The sequence below is a fragment of the Theobroma cacao genome, chromosome 9, assembly GCF_000208745.1.
Source record: "Theobroma cacao cultivar B97-61/B2 chromosome 9, Criollo_cocoa_genome_V2, whole genome shotgun sequence".
Classification (NCBI taxonomy): domain Eukaryota; kingdom Viridiplantae; phylum Streptophyta; class Magnoliopsida; order Malvales; family Malvaceae; genus Theobroma; species Theobroma cacao.
The window spans coordinates 37,740,432-37,762,649 of record NC_030858.1 but is presented as its reverse complement, the minus strand read 5'-3'; the positions used below and the strand labels follow the sequence as shown (position 1 = coordinate 37,762,649).

At 35.5% G+C, this 22,218-nt stretch overlaps 2 protein-coding genes and 1 pseudogene across 7 annotated transcripts; all 3 read right to left on the bottom strand.

The window, feature by feature from the left end:
• On the bottom strand, positions 8,063-9,818 carry LOC18590936 (annotated as a pseudogene).
• LOC18590935 (high-affinity nitrate transporter 2.1) lies at positions 12,216-14,003 on the bottom strand. The gene is made up of 3 exons (XM_007016767.2): positions 13,194-14,003; positions 12,981-13,096; positions 12,216-12,882 (listed from the first exon to the last, which is right to left on the bottom strand). The coding sequence occupies exons 1-3, from the start codon at positions 14,001-14,003 to the stop codon at positions 12,216-12,218; spliced, it is 1,593 nt and encodes a 530-aa protein (XP_007016829.1).
• On the bottom strand, positions 16,994-20,797 carry LOC18590934 (SNF1-related protein kinase regulatory subunit beta-3). 6 transcript variants are annotated; one of them, XM_007016766.2, is made up of 5 exons: positions 20,693-20,797; positions 20,401-20,519; positions 20,036-20,163; positions 17,765-17,860; positions 16,994-17,689 (listed from the first exon to the last, which is right to left on the bottom strand). In XM_007016766.2, the coding sequence occupies exons 4-5, from the start codon at positions 17,789-17,791 to the stop codon at positions 17,363-17,365; spliced, it is 354 nt and encodes a 117-aa protein (XP_007016828.1). In that variant the 5' UTR covers positions 17,792-17,860; positions 20,036-20,163; positions 20,401-20,519; positions 20,693-20,797; the 3' UTR covers positions 16,994-17,362. The 6 variants fall into 6 exon arrangements, with proteins under 6 accessions (XP_007016828.1, XP_017983647.1, XP_017983650.1 ...); XM_018128158.1 differs by having other exon boundaries at positions 17,765-17,821; XM_018128161.1 differs by having other exon boundaries at positions 17,765-17,792.

Genomic DNA, 22,218 nt, shown 5'->3' with positions numbered 1-22,218 from the left:
AAAAGCCTTTTATTAAAGACGGTCCTCGAGCCCTCCCATCATGCTGGTGAGACCCGAGGACGTCTTTTCACCTAAAGAACCTTTCGAGAAATACTCGCCTTCGCAAGATCCCCGAAAGATCCCATCATCGGGGCTTAAACTCGAAAACAGAAATATTTATATGCAATGATATGTATGATGCAATATATATATGCTATGCTAATGCAATTATTTATATTTTTTGTTATTGTTAATTAATTATTTTTATTTTATTATATATCTTATTATCATATTTTCTATTCTTATTTCTTATTATTTTTATTTTTACTTTATTTTTTTTGTTCTAAGTTTTTATGTTTCCCTTTTATAATTAGATGAATTATTTATGAGTCCGTGTTATTTTTAGTGAACAAGAATTTTATTATTATTTTTATATTTTATATTTTTATTATTATTGTATTTAATAATTTTTGTATAGTCAAATTCTTTATTTATTAAAATTTCAGGATCTTGAAATCGAGGCCCTCCCATCGTACTGGTGGAGCCTTAATTCGGATTCCGAACCTAGGGAATATAAGCCCGAGATTGCGACTTCTCGCGTCCCGACCGATCATCCCATCATTGGCATCAAATTAAGCAATTATCTTATTTATATTAAATAATTCTTTATCTTATCCTATTTTCATTCTCTCTCCATTTATATAGAACTACCTTTTTACCTAATTTGATTTTTCCACATTTTGTTTCATCATATTTTAATTCTAGTTCTTCCTAATTTATTTTCACTCTTATTATCTCTACATAAATTTTCATGACTATGAATCTCATAAATATGTTCCACATTTCATCTTTTCCCACGTTTATGTATTTTTTAAACAAACATTCTAAATCCAAATATGTACATACATTATCAATCTATATAAATCTATTTTTATCATTAAATGTTTACTTTTCCCCATATTTACTACTTAAATAAATTCATTAATCTTTTAATAATTAAATGCTTATTTATTTCTTTATATATATTATGCTTGGGTATTTTTTAGTTAAATAGCTATTTCACTCGATTTATTATTATTTATTATATAAACAAATATATAGGTATATTCTTATATTTTTTATCTACTCTCACCATTTTTTTTTTTCATCATTTTTTCATATATCGTTAAACATTCTATTTTTATCCTCCTTGATTCTTTTATATTTTCCTTCTTTATTATTATTTTTTTATTTATTATTATTTCTATTTTCTCTTAGCATCTAATCATTTTAAAAGTATTTTATCTTTTTATTTTACCTAACAACATGCTATGACTAATTTATCCATCTATCAAACATTGGGCCAAAGACAACCACAAAGTCCAAATCAAAAGAAAATATTTACCTTTTATGGGCTAGAGTGGCCCACGATAACCGGATCACTCCCACTGATCTGCTTCCCAAGGCTTTCAGACCACTCCCAAAACGCACCGTTTCGGTGTCTTGTTCAGCAGCCCTTGGTGCGCCCAATACGACGCCGTTTGGAGAGAATAAAGCGGACTTTGGATGGGTTACTGGACGACGTCGTTTAAGCCCTCTAAACCCTAGCTATAAAAACCTCATTTCCTTCCTTCTCTTTTATTTTCTTTTTTTCTTTCTCTCTCTACCCGCCGGCTCTCTCTCCCTTCTCTCTACTCTTTCATCGGCTTCCCTTCTGACCGGCGGACATCCAAAACCAACTATGCCACCGGCTAACCCTCTCTTTGTTCACTCCGACGTCGCCGGCGTCGCACCCAAGACCGGCAGCACCCCCTATTTTTACCCAAACTAGATCTCCCTTTTTTACGCTGTCACCGGTTCCCTTACACGACCGGATCTGCCTCTTTCTCCGTTAGCGGCACCCAAAGCCCAATCTCTCCCTTCACCGCCGATCAGTTCACCCTCTCCCTACTCTGCCGACTTCCTTCTCTCTCTATCTTTGTCTAAAGCCGGCATCACAACCACCCCCAAAACCCAGGGCTTTCTACTCTTTTTGTGCCCATATTTTCTGATTCCTTTTGATATTGCTTGATCTCTATTTTTGATTTCTGGATTGTGGGTTTTTGTTTTGGCTGTTAGACTTAGGGATTTTCTTTGCAGGTTATGCCTTGTTGCTATTTTTTTTGGTTTTTTTTTTCCCTTTTGCTTGCAGGTTCCCCCTCCCCTTTATACCCGATTTCTGGGCTCTGGAGGGGGCACGCTCCATTGCCTTGTCCCTGGGCATCAGGGGGCAAGTTCCACTACCCTGCCAGACGCGAATTTTTGACGTCTGGCAGGTGAGAGAGGTGCCTGGCAGGGTGCGTCCGCACCCTGCCAGTCGTACCTCTCTCCTTTCTTTTTTCATTTTTTAATTCATTTTTTTTGTTTATAATTTAGTGTCTACAGATAATACTCAGATTTGACCAATTAAAACTAAAAAACTCAAAGTTTGGCCAATCAAAACATCATTTGTGAGTCATCATTATTAATCTTTAATTAAATTAAAATAATTTAGAGAGAAATCCAAGCCATTTGATGAACCACATGAGAACAAAGGAGAAAGATGAAGATTCTGAAGATCAACGAAAGATTCTAAAGATCAAAGCCCCTTTAAAGCCTAAGATCAAAGCCTCGAAGGAAGATTCTGGAAGATCGAGGTCTCCAAAGCCTAAATTCTGGAAGATTTTGAAAGACTTTAGAAGATCAATGACTCTAAAGATCAAAGCCTCGAAGGAAGATTCTGGAAGATTAAGGCCTCCAAAGTTCCATAAAACCTCGAAGGAAGATTCTAAAGATCAAAATCTCTAAAGTTTCATAAATCTTCCAAAGTTCCACAAAGCCTCGAAAGAAAGATTCTGAGGATTGAAGGAAAATTTTGAAGATCAAAACCTGCAAAGTTCAAGCCTCGAGACAAGATTATGAAGATTGAAGGAAGGTAAGATTATGAAGATCGAAGGAAGGCAATGAAGATCAAAGCATCCAAAGTTTCACAAAGCCTTGAAGGAAGATTCTGAAAATCAAATACTTTTTTGAAGAACAAAGCCTTTCTAGATTTCCAATCTACAAGTCCAAGTGATCCAAATTGTTTGTTTCAAGATTAAGTCAGAAGATCTTTGAAGCGAAGTCATAAAAGGTCAAGGTCGATATCAAGTCATAAGACCCTTGAGGTTGAAGTCGATAGCAAGTCATAAGACCCACCTCCAAAGTTTCACAAATCCTTGAAAGGAAGATTCTAAGTATCGAAGAAAGATATTGAAGATTAAAGGCTCCAAAATTCCACAATGCCTCGAAAGAAAGATTCTAAAAATCGAAGCCTCTAAAGTTCCACAAAGCCTTGAAGCAAGATTATGAAGATCGAAGGAAGGCAAGATTATGAAGATCAAAACCTCCAAAGTTCCACAAGCCTAAGATTACAAAGATCAAAGGAAGATTCTGAAAATCAAATCCTCTTCTGAAAAACAAAGCCTTTCCAAATTTCCAATCTACAGTCTAAGACCCTCAAGCTCGAGGTTGAGTCATAAAACCATTGAGGTCAAGGTTGATATCAAGTCATAAGATCCTTAAGGCCATGAGGTCGATGTCGAGTCATGGACCATTAATTTAAGATCAAATTATAAGACCTTTGAGGTTGAGGGGTTAATATTAAGTCATAAGACTTTTAAGGTGGAGGGGTCGATATCAAATCATGGACCCTTGAGGTCGATAGTCGAGATCAAGTCGTGAACCCTTGAAGCTAATTCAAGATCAAGTACTCTTGAAGTGAAATCTCCATATTGTTCAAAGCTCATGAACAAGTCAAAAAACCCTTGAATCAAAATACAAAATGAAGATTGAAGAAATTAATTAGAGGAAATTCTTTACTGTAAAAGAATACCAAAGATTATAAACTCTATGTAATTTTTCAAGTCTAAAATATTTGACAAAAAATTTATGTGTACAATATGTTTTAATAAGATCATCAATCAACTCATTAACAATCCGAAAAATATGATAAATTTATCTTTTTTCATATATGATATGAATTTCCTTGACCTGCATGGAAGGAAATATGAAGTTTTAATACCAAAACTGATACTTCCTAAAGAATCAAACATGTTTTGGGGTTATTTAGAACTGATGATTCCTATTTCCAAGGAAGGGAATTAATGAACTTTTAGACACACTACCATCAAATGGAAAAGGTTTTGAAGCTTTGGGTACTCCATATATTTTCTATATCTGACAAGGGATTGGCAGAGGAAATGAGATATACAAAAAAGAAAATGATAGTGCGTCATATCAGAGTCATAAAAACAAGTCAATACATAGCAGTCAGATAAGAACAAAATAATGGGAGATTGCCAGGTATACGGTCAACTTAAAAATGGAGAAAACTGACTCCAAAATATAATGCAAGACGATGAAAAGGATCAAACAAACCAGACATGTGAAGATACATGGCAAAGTCAAACAATGCAATTTCTAACCTTTGCACAATGGCTGCCCATTGTCAGTCAAATTAAATGTTCTTATTTTATATATATATATATACACACACACAAACCGTTGACAATAGACTTGGAAAAACGAAAACCTGGATTATTCTGATGAAGATTCCCAACTACTCACCAGTCAATGACATTATTTTTCTTCTAAGTTTGGTGCGGCCTCTCCATCAGCTGTTGAATATGTACTATATACGTACGGTGTACCCTTCATTTCAATGATCTCATCAAACTCAACCACCTTCCTCGACCTTTCTGCCTTTCCCCATATATTTTAATGTGTTCATGGATGAATTTTTGGGTTATCGATCCAATGCCCTGAACATTTCTTGGACAAGAAGGTACATGATATGAAGATTTATGTAACTATATTTAATTCATGCATATTACGTAATGAGAAACATTTCTATATATTGTTAATAATTGGTTAAATCGATATTAATTTCTAAGGATGTGTACCTAATCAATAACTACATCAACAAAATATAGTTTTATGAATTTCGTTTTTGAATGTAACATTTCATTCGTGAAATATATAAAAATTTATTAGGAATTGAGTAAAGGTCGAAATTATGTCTAGTTACGTAAACATTTTTACATGTTTAACAACAAATTAAATTAATATATATAATTTCATGTGTCACTTTCAAATTTTATCAGCCGTTGAATTGTACTTTGTACTCTTAATTACCATGATCATCTCATCAAACTCAACTGTTTTTGTCATCCTTTTTGTTTTTTCAATATAATTTATGTGTGTTAATGATGAATTTTGGATTATCGATCCAATGTTCCAAATATTTTTTGAAAAACAAAAACATACGTGATATAAAATTTTATGTAACTATAATTAATAATAGATTAATTGATATATCCAGACTATATCAAGAAAAGATGTTTGTATTTGAGTCGTAACGTGCATATTATATGAGGAAAACCATTTTTACATGCATATTTAAAATTAAATTAAATCAATGTATTTAAATATTAATGAATCAATTTTTATAACATCGTTCTATACTTAATCAACAAATAAACTCTTACGAGTGTTATTTTCAAAAGTAACATAACTTGTCATTTGTAAGGTATATAAAAAAATTTATCATGAAATGCGTAAAAAGATCGAAACTATGACTTAAAGAAAGCTATGACATGCTGAATAAACTAAACAAAGAACGAAGAAGAAGGAAAAAAGAAGCAGCAAATCAAGTTTGGTTTTGGCTGCTATTCGGCCATGGAGAGACAGTGCCTTCTTACCAGCTGACTTTGCCCATTGGATTGCGCCGTGCATCACGTACGCCCACCGTGGGCTAAACCTATAAACAATTTCTCTAGCTTCCCCCCCATTAATATATATATATTAAAAAGAAAAAACAAAAACAAAAATAATAAAATTTAGTATATTCTATTCACCTAAGATTTAGAAAATAATGTTGAAAATGATTACAAATTAATGTAAAAGTGACCGTACATTTATTATATATCACCGCACTGATCACGACTTCTTTTCTTTTCTTTTGTTTATTAGTGGCTGTCGTCTTCCTTCTTGCACACAAGCAAGCCTACGAGGCAATGACTTCGACCATTATTTTAATACACAAAAGAGAAGGAAAACAGCATATTCGTTTGTTTTTCCATTAACCTTAGTGTGATGACAGTAAGGAGACACATCAACTACTACTCTTGGAGGAAAGTTCCTTTGTGTTTTTGGTTCAAAAGCAAGATTGCTTTATTTCCATGCATATTGGAGGGTGGAGATAATGATGTTTTCATGGCTCTTTCATGGGATAATGAATAAGAGAAGAGTTGTTTTTATTTGGGTTTTCATTTCTCAGTTTAATAAAGTTTTTATATCGATTTTTTAATCAGATTGATTAAAATCAACACAATACTCTGTTTGTTATGTAAATTTTATGATCAATCTTATTTATATCATTAAATTAGATGAATAAAATTTTTCTGTTTTAGTTGAGGAACATAAACGTTTGATGGGTTTTGTAATTAGAATAATAATAATAATAATAATATTTTTTACTTAATTAAAAAATCTTTTCTCGTCATTAATTAAGCATGGCCAAGTTGAAACTATTTTAATTTTTGCTATATTCATCCTCATATTTTCACATGGCAAGTTGCTACCATGGATTCTTGACCAACGTCATTATGACATGGATCTCCTTGATCTATTTTGATTTATCCTTCTTCATCATATTGAAATCTTTGCAAGGCTTGACTTGCTGCTTTTTGTCTCCACCTTTCTTTTTTGACAGCTAGGATCAGATTTGACAATACCTCAGAATTTATCCAAGTTTATGAAGAAGACAGAATGGAATCCTTTTGCTTGTTTTGATAGGCATGAACTCAAGTTTTGGAGTTCATGACACCAAGTAGCCTTCTCTTGTTTCTTAATTCCTATAACCATTTTTTCTCACAATCTAATGCAAAGATATAACAAACATGGCACCCTTGGGCAGGCTTCCTACAAATTTCCGAAGACACCAGTGGAAAAATGATAGCAAACTATGTCGCTTCTAGATCTATCCACGGTCAAGTAGTCTGCTAAGCTTATAAGTATTACCCGATTCGAATTAGATTTTGAATAACTTTTTTTTAATATAAATGGAATTAAAACGAAGGGATTCGAGTAAGCTGAATTTAACTTTAAAAGATGTTAACCTACTGGACCCGGTTTATGAATACCGTTTAACTGCTTTTATCTCAAGTTCTAAAGTCAAACATGGAAAAGGCATCCAAAACAAGGATATTCAGTTCTTCTAAAGTTTATCTTTATATTGAAGGGATCATATCCCACAATTAGATGTGCAAATCAAATGGTTTAGATACATGGAACATATACCTACTTTTAAGAAAAACAAAAAGTTGGAGCAACATATTTGGGTGAGAATTTTTGCAAGGCAGCAAATAGAACTAGATAGGTTGGACTGATCTGAGACAGGGATTGTGGGCTTGTCACCTAACCTTTACCATGACCATGCTGAGGCCTGGAGATGTATGTTCTAGGATCTAGACTAGCCCAGGACCTGATGTTGAGCCTGGTGGTGGAAGTAGTTGGATCTGAGGCTATCCAATGAGCTTGATTGGCCCATGTAGAACTCCTTTAGTTAGGTGATGCTAAGGCCCAAGAAATTCTCTGGAAAGAAAAAAACTAAGCAACACTTTGTTTATTGATTTTTGTTTGGTTCTTCTTTGATTTGGCAAGGTTAAGTCTAACGTCTCCTGAATCTCAGGAAAATAATTGAGGATTCCCTTAATATTAAATCAAACTTTTAATTTCCACCCAATCTGATAATGCCATCTCCGTATTGTTCTTTGCTAAGTTGAAGTTTGACAACTATATATACTATTCATTAATCTACAGGAGTCAACCAATAATGGAGCTGAAATTAGTAAAATAATGATAAAAAAAATCTGTTTTCCATGGAGATACTAGGCTTGAATTATTCTATATGCTTGAGATTCCTCATTAACAACAGGACCCAGAATCATTCTCCTGGATAGAGTGAGCTTCTAATTCATCATTAAGGTAAAGAACTGATCATATTCTGAAATCCAAATTACATGGCTTTAATCTTATACAATGCCTAAACGTGGACTGGTGTGGAATTTGGTGGAGTAGGAGATGAGGCAACCTTCCTGCCCCGTTCGGACCGACTGTTCTCTGCAAATTTGAGACTTCCCTGACGCAACCCTTTCTGCTTCTCCTCCTCGTTCCATTCAGAACCATAGTAGTGCTCCTCAGTACCTTTTATCACATCCTTTGAAGGAGGAAGGAACATACTACCCCACTGTGGAAAGTGAACCAATGTCACGGGAAGGGTGCAAGCCACAATCATGACCCCCATCCAAGTAAGACCCTGCGCTGTGGAGAATGTTGTAGTAGAGAAGACTATCAGCTCCGTTAATCCGGACCCAAAGTTCCCTCTTGCTCCTGTTAGGCCTGAAATGATTCCCAAAGATCGCCGAGAAATGAATGGGATGATGCCAAAAGTGGCTCCACATGCAGCCTGAGCTCCAATGGAGAGGAGGATCATTGCCAAGATAGCAATGGGAAGTGTATTGGCACGGCCGAGCCAGATACAGAATACACCTCCTAAGGTTTGGAGGATCCACAAGACCCACAGTCTGCCCCTCATGCCAAAATATCGAGCTGCTCTATCAGAAGCAAAGCCACCAAAGGGACGAGCAAGAAGATTTGCCATTCCAAAGGTAGCAGCGATTGTTCCCGCGGTGCGGAGTTTAAGATCAACCCTGTGGTTACAATAGAAAATAATGTTTTGTTTCTGGACACTCCTGTTTTATGTTATAAGAGGTTCAATGACTTTGATGACTAATTAATGCTAGAGAGAAACTCACTTATCATAGAAGTACTCGGCAACAACATTATCAGTGGACAATTCAACTCCCATGGAGTAATCATAGAGGAGGACAAAGATCCAGGTCCGGTAATTTGTGATGGCAAACCACATCACCTGAATAATGTTTTGGCATTATTTTTAGTAAGGAATTGACATATCAGATGTTTCAGCATTATGAGAAAGATAAAATTAAAGTGTCTAAAGAAACTTACCTTGGAGAATTTATCTTTTGCAACATCAACCTTCTTCTGCAGGGTTCTAAAGGACCAAGATGCCCCTGATGACGTGAAACCACCCTGGTATGAAGAAGGCAATTCTCCAGGCAGTGAATGGAGTAGCTCCAGCTTGTCGAATAATGTCAAAAACTAAGGGCATCAGAAGTTGAGTGGCACCTCCTCCCATGTTACCCCATGCTGCTGCAGTTCCATTGACAAGGCCAATAATCTTGCATTTAAACATTCTGCTCATCCAATACTGGCAAGAGACAAATGTAGCAAGCGAGAATCCAATCATAAACAGGACAGCAATGTAACCTCCAGCATCTGAAACAAATGACATGCAGAAGACAGTTGGAGCTGATAACATAATCAGAAACGCGCATCTGTAACGAGGCCCCAGTAGGTCACAAACTGCACCCTTTACAAGCCAAGAAAATATACCACCAGAAACCCCAGCGTTACCGATATCTTGTCTCTTTAAGTTCAAATTGTCACGAATTGTAGGAACAAAGGGGTGCAGCAGCAAACGTGGAGATAAAGCAAGTGAAGAAGGAGATCCAAGATAAGTGAAAGGTTCTCATGTGAGGATTGGAAAAAGAGAAAAGCTTGAAAACTTTTGCCTTATGCTCTAAATGTACAGGTAAATCAAACTTTGCTGTTGTATCAGGTGGGATGATTGGTGAAGCAACTGAGAGGGCTAGAACTGGTTCTCTGCCAGTCACTCCATGCATGGAGCTTCCTGGTGAACCTTCAATATCAGCCATTTCTGTGTCTCTTGAAAGAGATTGGTTTGTGATAGGAATGGAGGTAGATATGTTTGGGAGGACGTGTTTGTGTTGTGTAACAAGAGATCAGAACTATAGAGTTTGTAATGGAGTTGGTCGATTGACATTGTCAAAACGCCGAGGGAGCCAGTGGAGATTCCTAGCCATTGTGATACTTGAAATTTGAATAAACAAAAGAAACCCCTCACCCCTCATCCAGCTAGACATGACCTTGGTGGGGGGGAAGGCCTCATTGTAGATCCCAAAGGATCACGTTGCCCTTTCATCATGGCCCTTCAAACTTGTAAACTACTAAGACCAACCTTAATTTTATGATTTTTCTAATGAAACAGCGTTCCCACTATTCTGCTGTTGTTAGATGGTCATTATAAGCATGTTTTTTTATTTAAAGTATTTTTATTATAAGCATGTTTGACTATCAATCTGTGGTCCAATAAGGACACAAGGCAAGGTAATAACATATGCATTGCCTGATAATATCTAAATTGGTGGAGGAATTTGACTATCCTCATTGCCATTTGATTTATATGGAAGGACCATATAAGTTATTATAGCAGCAGCAGACATTTTTTGGAACCAAGACGTCTTTGGAACAAACTGAGGGCCATGACTTGAACTAGAAGGGCACAATACTGTTCATATCAATTCAGAAATCATCTGTTGATATATAAAAAGCTAGTTTTCTGATATTTATGCACAACTAATCTTAGGGGTAACGTGGAAAGTAAGGTTTGCAAGCACAGATATGCTGGTAAGTTAGAAACGAAATTGTAACTATAAGAAATATTACATCATAAATTGATATTCAGAATCTGAGGGAATAGTCAGTTCTTTAGAATGGAAAGATTATAAACATATAACTTGCTTTGTCATTGAAATAGTTTGATCCAACTCTGAATTTCTTTTCATAACTTCGAATATGCATTGAGTTTTTGAATGCTGTTGTAACAAAGCCAATGATAACTAGTAGTTAAGATTGTCAAGAAAGCAGGTTGTCTCTTTGTCTATGACTAAGGACATTAATTCAGAAATATTCTCATCATTGGATGAAGCTGCATACCTGTTAATTTGCTTTTAGAAATACATGCCTAGTAAGTAAAAGAAATTAAAAAATTTTGAAAGAGTTAAGACTAACTAATAATTCTTTTACCACCTTCTTGCATATTGTTTCTCTCATTCATGACTGTCAGCTTTGTTGAATCGTATTCTATCTTTATTTCCTTTCTGTACAATATATAAAATTACTTATTCTATCTCAGCCTCCTCTCTCTCTCTCTCTCTCTCTCTCTCACACACACACACACAATCATTTCAAAATATTATTTACCGTCCAAGGAACTTGGAATTTGGGTGCAGTAAATGCTGGTTTTCAATCTCTTTTTATGGCTAATCTCAAAAGGGTTGAGTCATCAGTTTATGATGTAAGGATTTGGCTGATATAATCATCAGTTAACTCTATGTAAACCATGGTACAAGATTAATATAACTCAAGGAGATATAGCATGACACTTAATTCTACCCTTACCATTGATTTTCAAGGTCTTATATTAAAATAAAAATAAATGAAAAAGTTGGGGATGTGATCGTCATTTACTTCCAAAGATGGACAACAAAACAATTTGCAAAATCTAAACAAAAAGGCAAAACCAATTATTCAATGTATACTTTGAATACTATAATGTTCTAAAAATTTCTCTCAGGTCTCCCAAGTGGCAACCCGGATTTTGAACTTTTGGGAGCTGAGACGTCAGAATGCGGCCAAGGACTGTCGTACCTAATTCCAAAGATGAAGGGATGGCTTCTGCACCAAATCTTAACAGAGAGAATGTATTCTTCTGCTGATGTAATATGCCAAATAAGGTATTGAAAATGTATTCTATTTTCAATTTTTTTTGCTTATGTATGCTTGGATTTAATACTAGTTGTGTTTCACAATCAAAGACAAGTCAACTTTTCCATTAAATCCCAGCTAATAATTGAGATCCTCCACGGTATAAATAATAAAAATTTACAATTCCAATTAATCGAATCACAAACTGCCATGCAATGGGTCATTCCATCCCAGAATGAAGCCTGATCCAGTATCAGTATATATTGAGATCTACGTGGATGATTCAGTATGGGCATCAATAAACAATTCCCAGTTTTGATTCTTTTCTTAATTACCAAAATGAATCTGAAAATCCTGTTTATGGATATTATAACATCCAAGTTGCACCTAAACAACTAAGCTTAACGTTAAAAGTGAACAAGAAGGTTTCTTAAGGGAAGATGAAAAAGGAAGAAAACAGGACGATACAAACATAAGAGAGAGCACAACCCTTGTCATTATTCAACAAGACACGCTATTTTTTTGTGATCTTGCCTTTTGATGGACTAAACATGGGATGGTGTTGTATTTGGCGGGGTTGGTGCTGAGGCCACACGCCTGCCACGCTCTGACCGGCTGTTCTCGGCAAACTTGAGACTTGCTGAGTGCATGCCCTTTTTCTTTTCGTCCTCGTTGTACTCTGAGGAATAGTAATGTTCTTCGGTGGATGTTGTTACATCTTTCGAAGGTGGAAGGAACATGCTACCCCATTGTGGGAAATGCACCAGAGTCACAGGAAGAGTGCAAGCCACAATCATGACTCCCATCCATGAAAGACCTGCTGCTGTGGAAAATCTTGAGGTTGAGAAGAAAATTAGCTGTGTCAATCCGGACCCGAAGTTCCCACCTGCCCCTGTTAGACCTGAAATGATTCCCAAAGATCGTCGTGAAATGAATGGAATGATGCCAAAAGTAGCTCCGCATGCAGCTTGAGCTCCAATGGAGAAGAGGATCATTGCCAAGATAGCAATAGGAAGTGTGTTGGCACGGCCTAGCCAGATACAGAAGACACCTCCTAAGGTTTGCAGGATCCATAGAACCCATAGCCTGCCTCTCATGCCAAACAAACGGGCTGCTCTATCAGAAGCGAAACCACCGAAGGGGCGAGCAACAAGGTTTGCCATACCAAAAGTAGCAGCAATTATTCCAGCTGTGTGGAGTTTGAGATTGAACCTGTTGATTACAGTAGAATTTATTGTTTGTTCGTTTTCTTTAAGAAAAAAATAAAGATAGTTTTTTTTTTTTAACTATTTGCAATTAGGGAAACTCACCTGTCGTAGAAATATTCAGCAATGACATTATCTGTTGACAATTCAACTCCCATGGAGTAGCCATAGAGAAGGACAAAGATCCAGGTCCTGTAATTTGTGACGGCATACCATAGCACCTGAAACAATAATATCTTTTGTTAGCAAAGAATTGACATCATGGAAATTTGCTTTGGTCGCTAAGAGGGAAATCAAAAAATATATTTGATCACTTACCTTGCCGAATTTATCTTTGGCAACATCACCCTTCTTTTGTAGGGTGCTAAGGTTCCCATCAGGCAAGTCCTGGCCAAGGGTTAAGACCATGATCCCCATGATGACATGGAGCGATCCAGGGATGAAGAAAGCAATTCTCCAGGCAGTAAATGGAGTTGATCCAGCTCGTCGAATAATGTCATAAACTAAGGGCATCAAAAGTTGAGTAGCACCTCCTCCCATGTTTCCCCATCCGGCTGCAGTTCCATTGACAAGACCGATAATCTTGCTGTTAAACATTGTGCTCATCCAGTACTGGCAAGACACGAACGTAGCAAGGGAGAATCCGATCATAAACCGGACAGCGATGTAACCTCCAGCATCCGCAACAAATGACATGCAAAAGACAGTTGGAGCTGACAACATGATCAAAAATGCGCATCCATAACGGGGCCCCAAAAGGTCGCAAACAGCACCCATTACAAGCCTTGAGAATATACTTCCGGAAACAGAAGCAACCCCAGCATTCCCAATATCTTGTTTCGTTAAATTGAGGTTGTCACGGATGATGGGGACAAGGGGTGCGGCAGCAAAGGTGGAGACGAAGCAAGTGAAGAAGGAGATCCAGGACAAGTGAAAGGTTCTCATGTGGGGGTTAGCAAAAGAGAAAAGCTTGAAAACCTTGGCTTTGTGCTCAGAATCCACAGGCAGGTCAAAGTTAGCTGTTGTATCAGTTGGGACCATCGGTGATGCAACTGATAAGGCAAAAGCTGGTTCCCTTCCAGTGACTCCATGCATGGAGCTTCCTGGGGATCCCTCAATGTCGCTCATTTTTCTACCTTTCCTTTTCTGAAGCTTGCTCCTTTTTTCTCTCTAAAGAAAGTGGAAAAAGTATCCAATTGTTGTTTAGGCTAAAGGAAAGTTGCCTGGTATTTATATAGGATTCCCGTTGACATTGGAAGCTGTTTAAAGAGCTAATGGAGATTCCCAACGGTTAAGAAAATATAAAAGTAATGTAAAAGAATCCACTTCGCCGCATCTGGCTGTGAACAGGAAAAAGTCTCGTCGTATATCCCAAAGGATCAATAAACTCTGTAGAAAGGGCCCACTAGCTGTTTAATTATCACACTGACCTCAGATTATCAGCACTAATCAACGATCATTAACATTTTCCAAATTCTTAATGGGATGTTTATGACTCTATGTACACCGGAGATTAAGGGCATTGCAGGGCATTAACATTTGCCCTGGAAGAGGTAGAGTGCTACCGACTCGAGGGCAGAGTATAGACAGAATTAATTAAGAAATATTGAAGAAAGTTTTGCGGTCCTGATGCCAATGTTTAACCTAATGAACTAGGAAAAGTATAGCCTTGATTAATGAAGGTTTCTTTGCAAAATGTAAAGAGATTTTGTATGTTTTAAAGCTAGAGTATCTTCAAATGATCTGTCCATTACATCTACTGAACTTCGAGTTCCTGTCAAATAGGAAAAAAAGAACAACAAAGAAAGTGTATGATCCTTGGCATCTTCCAATGGAAAAATGGTCCACCAGGCCTTACTTTCAGAAGATTTGAACATGTCGACCATAGGTTTTAACCCACCAAGATCATTCCGCTGATATTGCGGCAGATCAGATACATCATCCTGAGGCAACAGCTTTGCCAAATCCTAATAGCAGCCCCACTGTTTCCTGGAACAAGTGAAAGTATGCATGCATGCTTACCTCATCTCCTCCATGTTGGGTAAATCTTTGCTGCGTTTGTTTCTGACTTTTTTATTTCCTTAGATCACATATATCGTGAATAAATATTTGATTACATATATCGAAAAAAATGCATTTGATGTTCATCATTATACAATAGTTTTCAGAATATGAAAATTCTTTGCCCTCTGTATATCAACTGTAGAGTTTATAAACTTTACAAGTAGACGGTATATATGTTCATTTAATAATAAGTTAATTTATTATTGTTTTTAAATATCTTAAGGGATTTACATAAACAAAGTAGTTACGTGCTTAAATTCTTGAAACAGGAGCAATAATGCTTAATAAAAAAAAATAATGCAAAAAGGATATGCCCAGCACTAGCTGAGCAGACCTTAGCTTGGCAAAGCTCAAACCCTGGTTAGCTTCAGCAAAATTCAAAGTGCCTTAGCAATTTGCAAGTCAACTGGGGGCAAATAATTTTGGGAATAATAAAGCCTTGTCAATTGCAATCTTCCAATTCAAACCATTTCCCATTAAGGGTAACATGTCACGTTTGCTACTTGAAATATTAAAAAAAATGGCCTACAATCTCATACTTCTGCTTAGGTCAAATGGTACATCTTTTTCTTTAATGCATAAGCTGGACGACTGGAGTTTCCTTTTCTCCTCATAATTCTGCTTACCAATTCACTGATGAAGACAGAAATGATATGATATAGCTCATCCTTACCCTTTCACAGGCTCTGAGAGTTTCCGTCTGGAAAGTATTATTTTCAGAACAATATATGGACAGGATGACTTGGTTTCTGGCCGGGATTTGTTGGAGATGAATTAGCTGGAGAAGTAACACTAGTTGAAAAACTTTTCTTGCATTGTTTAAGAGCTTGATATAATGGAAATGACTTGGGATTTGTTTGCAATTTTTGTTTTTTAAAGGCTGAAGTTGAATTTGAATATATTATTAAATTTTTAAAACGCATGTTCAACTTAAAATTAATTGACAATGAATAAATATACAACAAGAGCACAATGAAAAGATTCGAGCATCTTAAAAGAAAATAAAATACTTTCATTCATCATAAGACCCTTTGCTGATCATTGCTTAGTAGGATAAGATATATAGAGGAGAAATGTCCATTATAAGATGTTTAATTGATCAGATTGCTTAGTTGGAAATGGATAAAGATTGCCAGCTTTTAAAAGAAAAAAATGTGCAGCAGTTCACTCTTAAAAGTTAAAAAATTTCCTATTTCCTTTTATGTCAACTCATATATATATATATACACACATACATACACTGGGAGTGGAGTCATGGAAGGATTTAAAATAGATGAAGCCCTTATTGACTAAAATTTAAGGTTTAATTACAATTTGATTAAGGCTAATATATTACTTAATTTCTCCAAAACCTGGTGCTAAAACCGATCTAGAAAAAGGCACATAAATTCATATGAAACTTATAATTTACTCGCATAATTTATAAATGTATTTCGAAAAAAAGTTTTAAAAAATGAGAATTATCTCTCCTTATGTAATTTAAATTCGAATAAAAATTGGGAATAAGAGAAATGCCTTATTAAAATTGAGCAAATTTGGAAAATGGGATTGCTTGGCTTCAGTCAACTAAGCATTAAAAAGAATTAAGTGGTAATTTCATCAAGCTAGGTAGCCAAGCCAAGTATGCAACAAACCATAAGAGTCCAGCTCAACATTATCTCGAGCGGCCAGAAAGCATGAACTATGAATTGTATATTACCATGCAGGGATAGCATTGACTAATTGACATTCTTAAAATATATGAAAAAAACAAACCATTGTTTGAATGCTTTCGTTTGCCTTAGGAACATAAGTACCGACCGTACACAAAGTACATTTGTTTGAAATATTTCTAAGAATTCATTCACCCAACTAATTCTTTGCATATATCACCTAATAAACAAGCAGAGTTCATATATTTTGAGCAATCTCAGAATACAAAAAAGGAGTTGCCCAATGAAGATAAGCTAGATGGTACCGGGCAAAGAACCTGTTTCAATCAACACAGGTGGATAGCTGGTTTTTGGATGATTGAGGGGTTAGCAACACAAAAGTCTTCTCTAGGTAGTTAAACATAACATAAAGCTACCTGATGCCAGGCATGCCCATCAAAATGAAACGATCCAATGCCAACAAATACAAGAGCTTTAAGTTTGGTTTACAGTACCTAGGAAGCAAACAAGCTCAAGATGCCACAAATACTGATTAAAAAGAATAACGAGAAAGCTTTATATGTATAGCAACTCTACCCCTCATAACATAACTGATATTTCAAGTCAAATGTTAACTTTCGGGTTCAATAAGCAACCCCCCAAGTCATCAACTGTTGTGAAACAAATAAATATCATTTCTGCTAATTCCGTATTTGAGTCTATAGAAACTAATTCCCTCACAAGTGCAAACCAACCAACCCAAAGTGAAGGTATATTCTCTATTCATATGCTTTACGTACTGGCACTACCCCTTCTTGGAACTGGTTTGTATAGCACAACAGTAACATACTTCGAACGGAAGCGGTGAGTGAACCCAAGTGCCACTACAGATCTTGGTGCCTCTCGGTTTTCAATGTAAAGATGATTTAGAATCACATTTTCTGGCAAAGGAAGATTCCCAGAAGCATTCATGCTTGTGGGGTAGCTAAGCAATGTACGATGCAGGTGTGCAGGGACAACTGGCGGGTCACGTGCATCATCTTCATTCCCAGGGTACACATTATTATAACTTGAATCAGGTGATTTTGGTACTTCAAACCCCATAACAGTTGCTTCATCCTGCACAAAAGACTGCATGTGTAAACTCTGCAAAATTTCAATGGTCCAAATAATAACCAATATTCCATGACTTACTTGATCTTCACCGAATTGGTTGTTCATACTGAGAAGTGACACAAGAGGCCAACAGAGCTAAATCATAAACAAAGCAAAATTATAACACAAGTGAGCCTGAAACAAAGCAATTTTTTTCTACTGTAAGCATTTCAAAGTTTAAGCAAGCAACATGAACATGTAACTTTAACAATTAAAGAAAAATACAAACACTTGTGATGTTACAAATAAAAAAAGCAACGAAACAGAATTCAAGAAAGCCTTAGTCAAACTAGAATGAGCAATACTAAAACATTATCATCCAAATGAAAGTTTGCCACAGACCAACTAAACCCCATTTCTTTGCAGTCAAAGAATGATAAGATGACGCTTTAAGCTTATCTTCAGTATTGAATTGCTTCCTAAAAGGCTACAAAACACATTCCGTCTCCAACAGAGTTCAATATGCAAAATGCAAATAATCTACAATCGCTACTAGCATGTTTGATTATTGTGGATCTGAAAACATCTAACTTATTTGTGTTTTAGCCCCACAGACTCAGATCCAAAAAGTAGTCCCAAAGTCTTCATTTGAGAACAGCACATGGATAGTGCATAATCTGATAACCACAATTCTCATTGATGGATTCCCAAAGAAGTGTCTTCACATCTAAATCTGAGAATCCAATATTCTTTGAGCACCAATTAGCTTTGGTTTCATTCTTCATGAAAAATAAATATTAGTAGTCAAGCCAGCCTGAAAATGCAGATCATCAATTAAACTACACAGCAATCAGAAAACTCAAAAAAATGTCCTATTGTACATATCAAGTGCAAAAGACAGCAAAATGCAGCTGGGCCACCTTGTAAGTGAATGAAGCATGTGAACTCAGATGACTACAGGAGAAAGTGGGAAAACAGATGCTGCGAAAATAGAAAAACAAAAACTAAGGCATAGTTCATTAAGACCAGCAGAAAATGGGATAAAGTGGGAAAACAGATGCTGCGAAAATGGAAAAACAAAAACTAAGGCATAGTTTATTAAGACCAGCAGAAAATGGGATAAAGTGGGAAAACAGATGCTGCGAAAATGGAAAAACAAAAACTAAGGCATAGTTCATTAAGACCAGCAGAAATGTGCTAAAAAGCTTAGACTGTGTCCCAGTTCATAGTAAAGGAGGGGGGAGGATAGAGGAATCATATGTGATGGTATAGATATTATAATCAGAAGAGCCTTTATCACTAGCATGAGCAAAAGCCATTCAACTAAAACATCAAGAACAAGCAACGTAGCTTAAGTTGTCTGAGAAATTCAAAGAAGAATCATTTAGAGAGTATGAGTAAAACCATCTTTAAATTGCCCACAGGCAACATGACAAGGATAACAATCACAAAGATGAATCTTCTTATTTATTAAAATGTATGACATTCAAATGCATTTTACAGGGTCACCTGTGAAATAAAATGCCTTCACTGTTAACAGGCATATCCTTGTCTGTTCATTGATGCCCAGTCTTTATCCAGAAAAGATTTGTCTTTAAGGCTTGTAAGTTGGAATCATCAACAAAGTGGTACAAAAAATTCATAATCCTTTCAAAGATTTTTCATACAAGCAATAAAATTAGGTCTTATGTTAAAATGTTAGAAAGAAATGTTTTTGGATGGAAGAGCTCTCTGATAAATTAAACAGATTTAAACAAATCCTGGTTTTATTTCTATGTAACAAGAGAGATATCTTTTGGCATTAAGTGAGGATCACAGCCACATTGCCAGACTTTGTGCATCTAAATAATAGGACTGTACTTAAGATTTCATTATCAGAGGCGTCTGTTGAGGCTGTTGCATCAACCAAAACCCCAAAGTGGGACTAATAAGGTACTGTTTATATAATCTATTGAAATTGTCCTATTCAATTTCATAGCATGATGGGCAACAATATCCCCACAATTCTGTGAAGCAACAATTCTGAGCAACTCATAAACTAGCTCCCACACACGCACTCTTAGGGCCATTCTCCAACCAAATACCCCTAGAATTCATAGCAATATCTAATCTTTATAACAGCAGCGACCATAACAATGAAAACATAAATCTCTTCCAAGCGTACAATGCAAAGCTTTTCACATCATAATCCACATACCTTATTCGAACCCAAAGAATTCAACTCAATTAAAGCAATAAAAGAAACAACAGAGACAAGCTAAAGTTCCACACAAAGCTAAAAAAGAAGAAACAAAATTACTTACAGAGAATAAAAGCAACATTAAAGTCAGAGAAATTAATTTGTCAAATAACAGTAAACAAGAGACTGACCCGATTTAATTGTGGCCCAATCCCCTTCAATCACCAAAACCCCAGCTTCCGAATACCACGTCTCTCCTTTAAAAACCAAACTTTACAAGAAAAAAAACTGAATAATTCTTCACTCTCACCAAGCTTGCCTGCAAAATTAAAGCAAACCCAGATTAAATCAAATGCAGCACATTAAAAAAAAATCCCAACAATTTAAACCCCTAAAATTCACTGAAAACCTATAAGAAAATAAAATTCAGCTCAATATAATTTTAAAAAAAACCCAAAAAAACCCAAAATGGGATTCAAGAAATAAGAAATACAAAGCAACCAGGTTGAGAAAAGAAGAAGAAAGAAATAAAATGTATAGAAAGAGTGTGGCTTACCCTGAGAACAAGAGAAAAAAATTTCCAGAAGAAAGAAAAAGGGAAAAAACAAGTATTTGTTGGAGAAGAACCCAAAAACTATGAGACCAGCTAGTGGTGGGGGAATCCGCCACGAGAATCTGCCATGTATAAAGCATTCAAAATAAATAAACAAAGGAATCGATAAATAAAAAAAAGAAGCAGAGGAAACAGAGCAATAATAACTAGCACTAATAACCTTTTTCTTTCCTTCCTTGAAAAATTCTAAAAAAAAAAATAAATGAATTAAAAATTGAGAGATTAAAGGGTATACGATCTGAATAAACTAAGAATTCCGGGCGGAGGAGCTTAAAATTGCAAGAGCAAGGCACGACCATGCAGAACTTGTTTTAATGTTTTTGTATGATACCTTTTGGCTTTGTGATTGCCCCTGTCTTTTCTGAAATTGACGTTTCTATCCTTTTTCGGCTTGGGGTTAAATATGAAGGTCTCCGTTATTAAATAATTGCATTAGAGGTAAAAATCATTGCTTACAAATCTTAGAAAATGACTAATAATCAAACCAAAATTGGGCATTTTTCTGACTTTGGGTGTGTTTTTTCTTTTAATTCTTGTCATGTTTAGAAATGGTAACAAGTATCCTCCGCAAACATCTAACCCGATTATATAAGATTTTAGTATCTTATATCCGAATTTGGAACAAATTCAAATAATTTTATATTTTGTAAGTTTAATTGCATTATAGAAAAAAAGATTTGTATATGTTAATATGGACTGTACTTTTGATATTATTACTAAATGTAATATAAATGTATTTAAAATTTTAATTAATTAATTTTTTAAGAAAAATCAAATATTATTTAAAGAAGTGTAATTAAAATCTAAATTTGTTGCGGTGCATGTGATGATAACTACACAATAAAAACAAAAATTTCCCTTTTTTGTGATTTTGGGTTTTTGGTCATTTGATTGGTAATAGTATGGTGGGCCCCGATTAGTCCTCCTTAGATATTATTTAGTCCCCTGTAGCCCAAGCTCGTTTCTCCAAATATAACCCAAGCCTAAGAAAGGTGTGAAGGACTGGCAACGAGTCCAAGCCCGGATTGGCTAGTTCAGCTTTTAACACGAATCTACTGCAGATGGATCTGGGCCTAAGGTTAGCCCAGCTTCCGCTAGCTTGTTCGTACCTGGACTTCACCACCTTCCTTTGGCCCAACCATTTCAATTTAAATAAGAAGAGATTTGAATCGTATTTTTTAACAAATGGATCATAAATTAATCATTGAATGAAATATTAAATTACGAACCAAAGACTATTCTAGTCTCACGTATGATCATGTTTTTTTTATATATATTTAGCATTTTTATTTATCTGAGTACTCTTGAATTTGGAAATTTAAAAGTTCAATATAGAAAACTCAAACTTAATATATTAAAAAACATAAGATGGGATGTATTGGACACAAAATAAGATCATTTCTTATCATGCAGCCGAAAATACATATATATATATATACATATTAATAAGATCAAGTCTTTAATTCAATTTACAATTAATAAAAATTCCATTGCTTATGGCATGAGCCATTGGGTAAATGTTCAAGAATCATGTCCATTTTGGAATCTAATAAAAAAATCCATATTAATCTAGCAATCACCTAAAATAGGTAGGAATTATAATAAGATTAAGGCTGGAATTAAATTCCTCTATTGCCACGCTCTTTTCCGATTATCACACTTTCATTTTTTGTCTCTTATTCTGTCCCTCACACTGAACAAATAATATATATATATATATATATATATATATATATATATATATATATATATATATATATA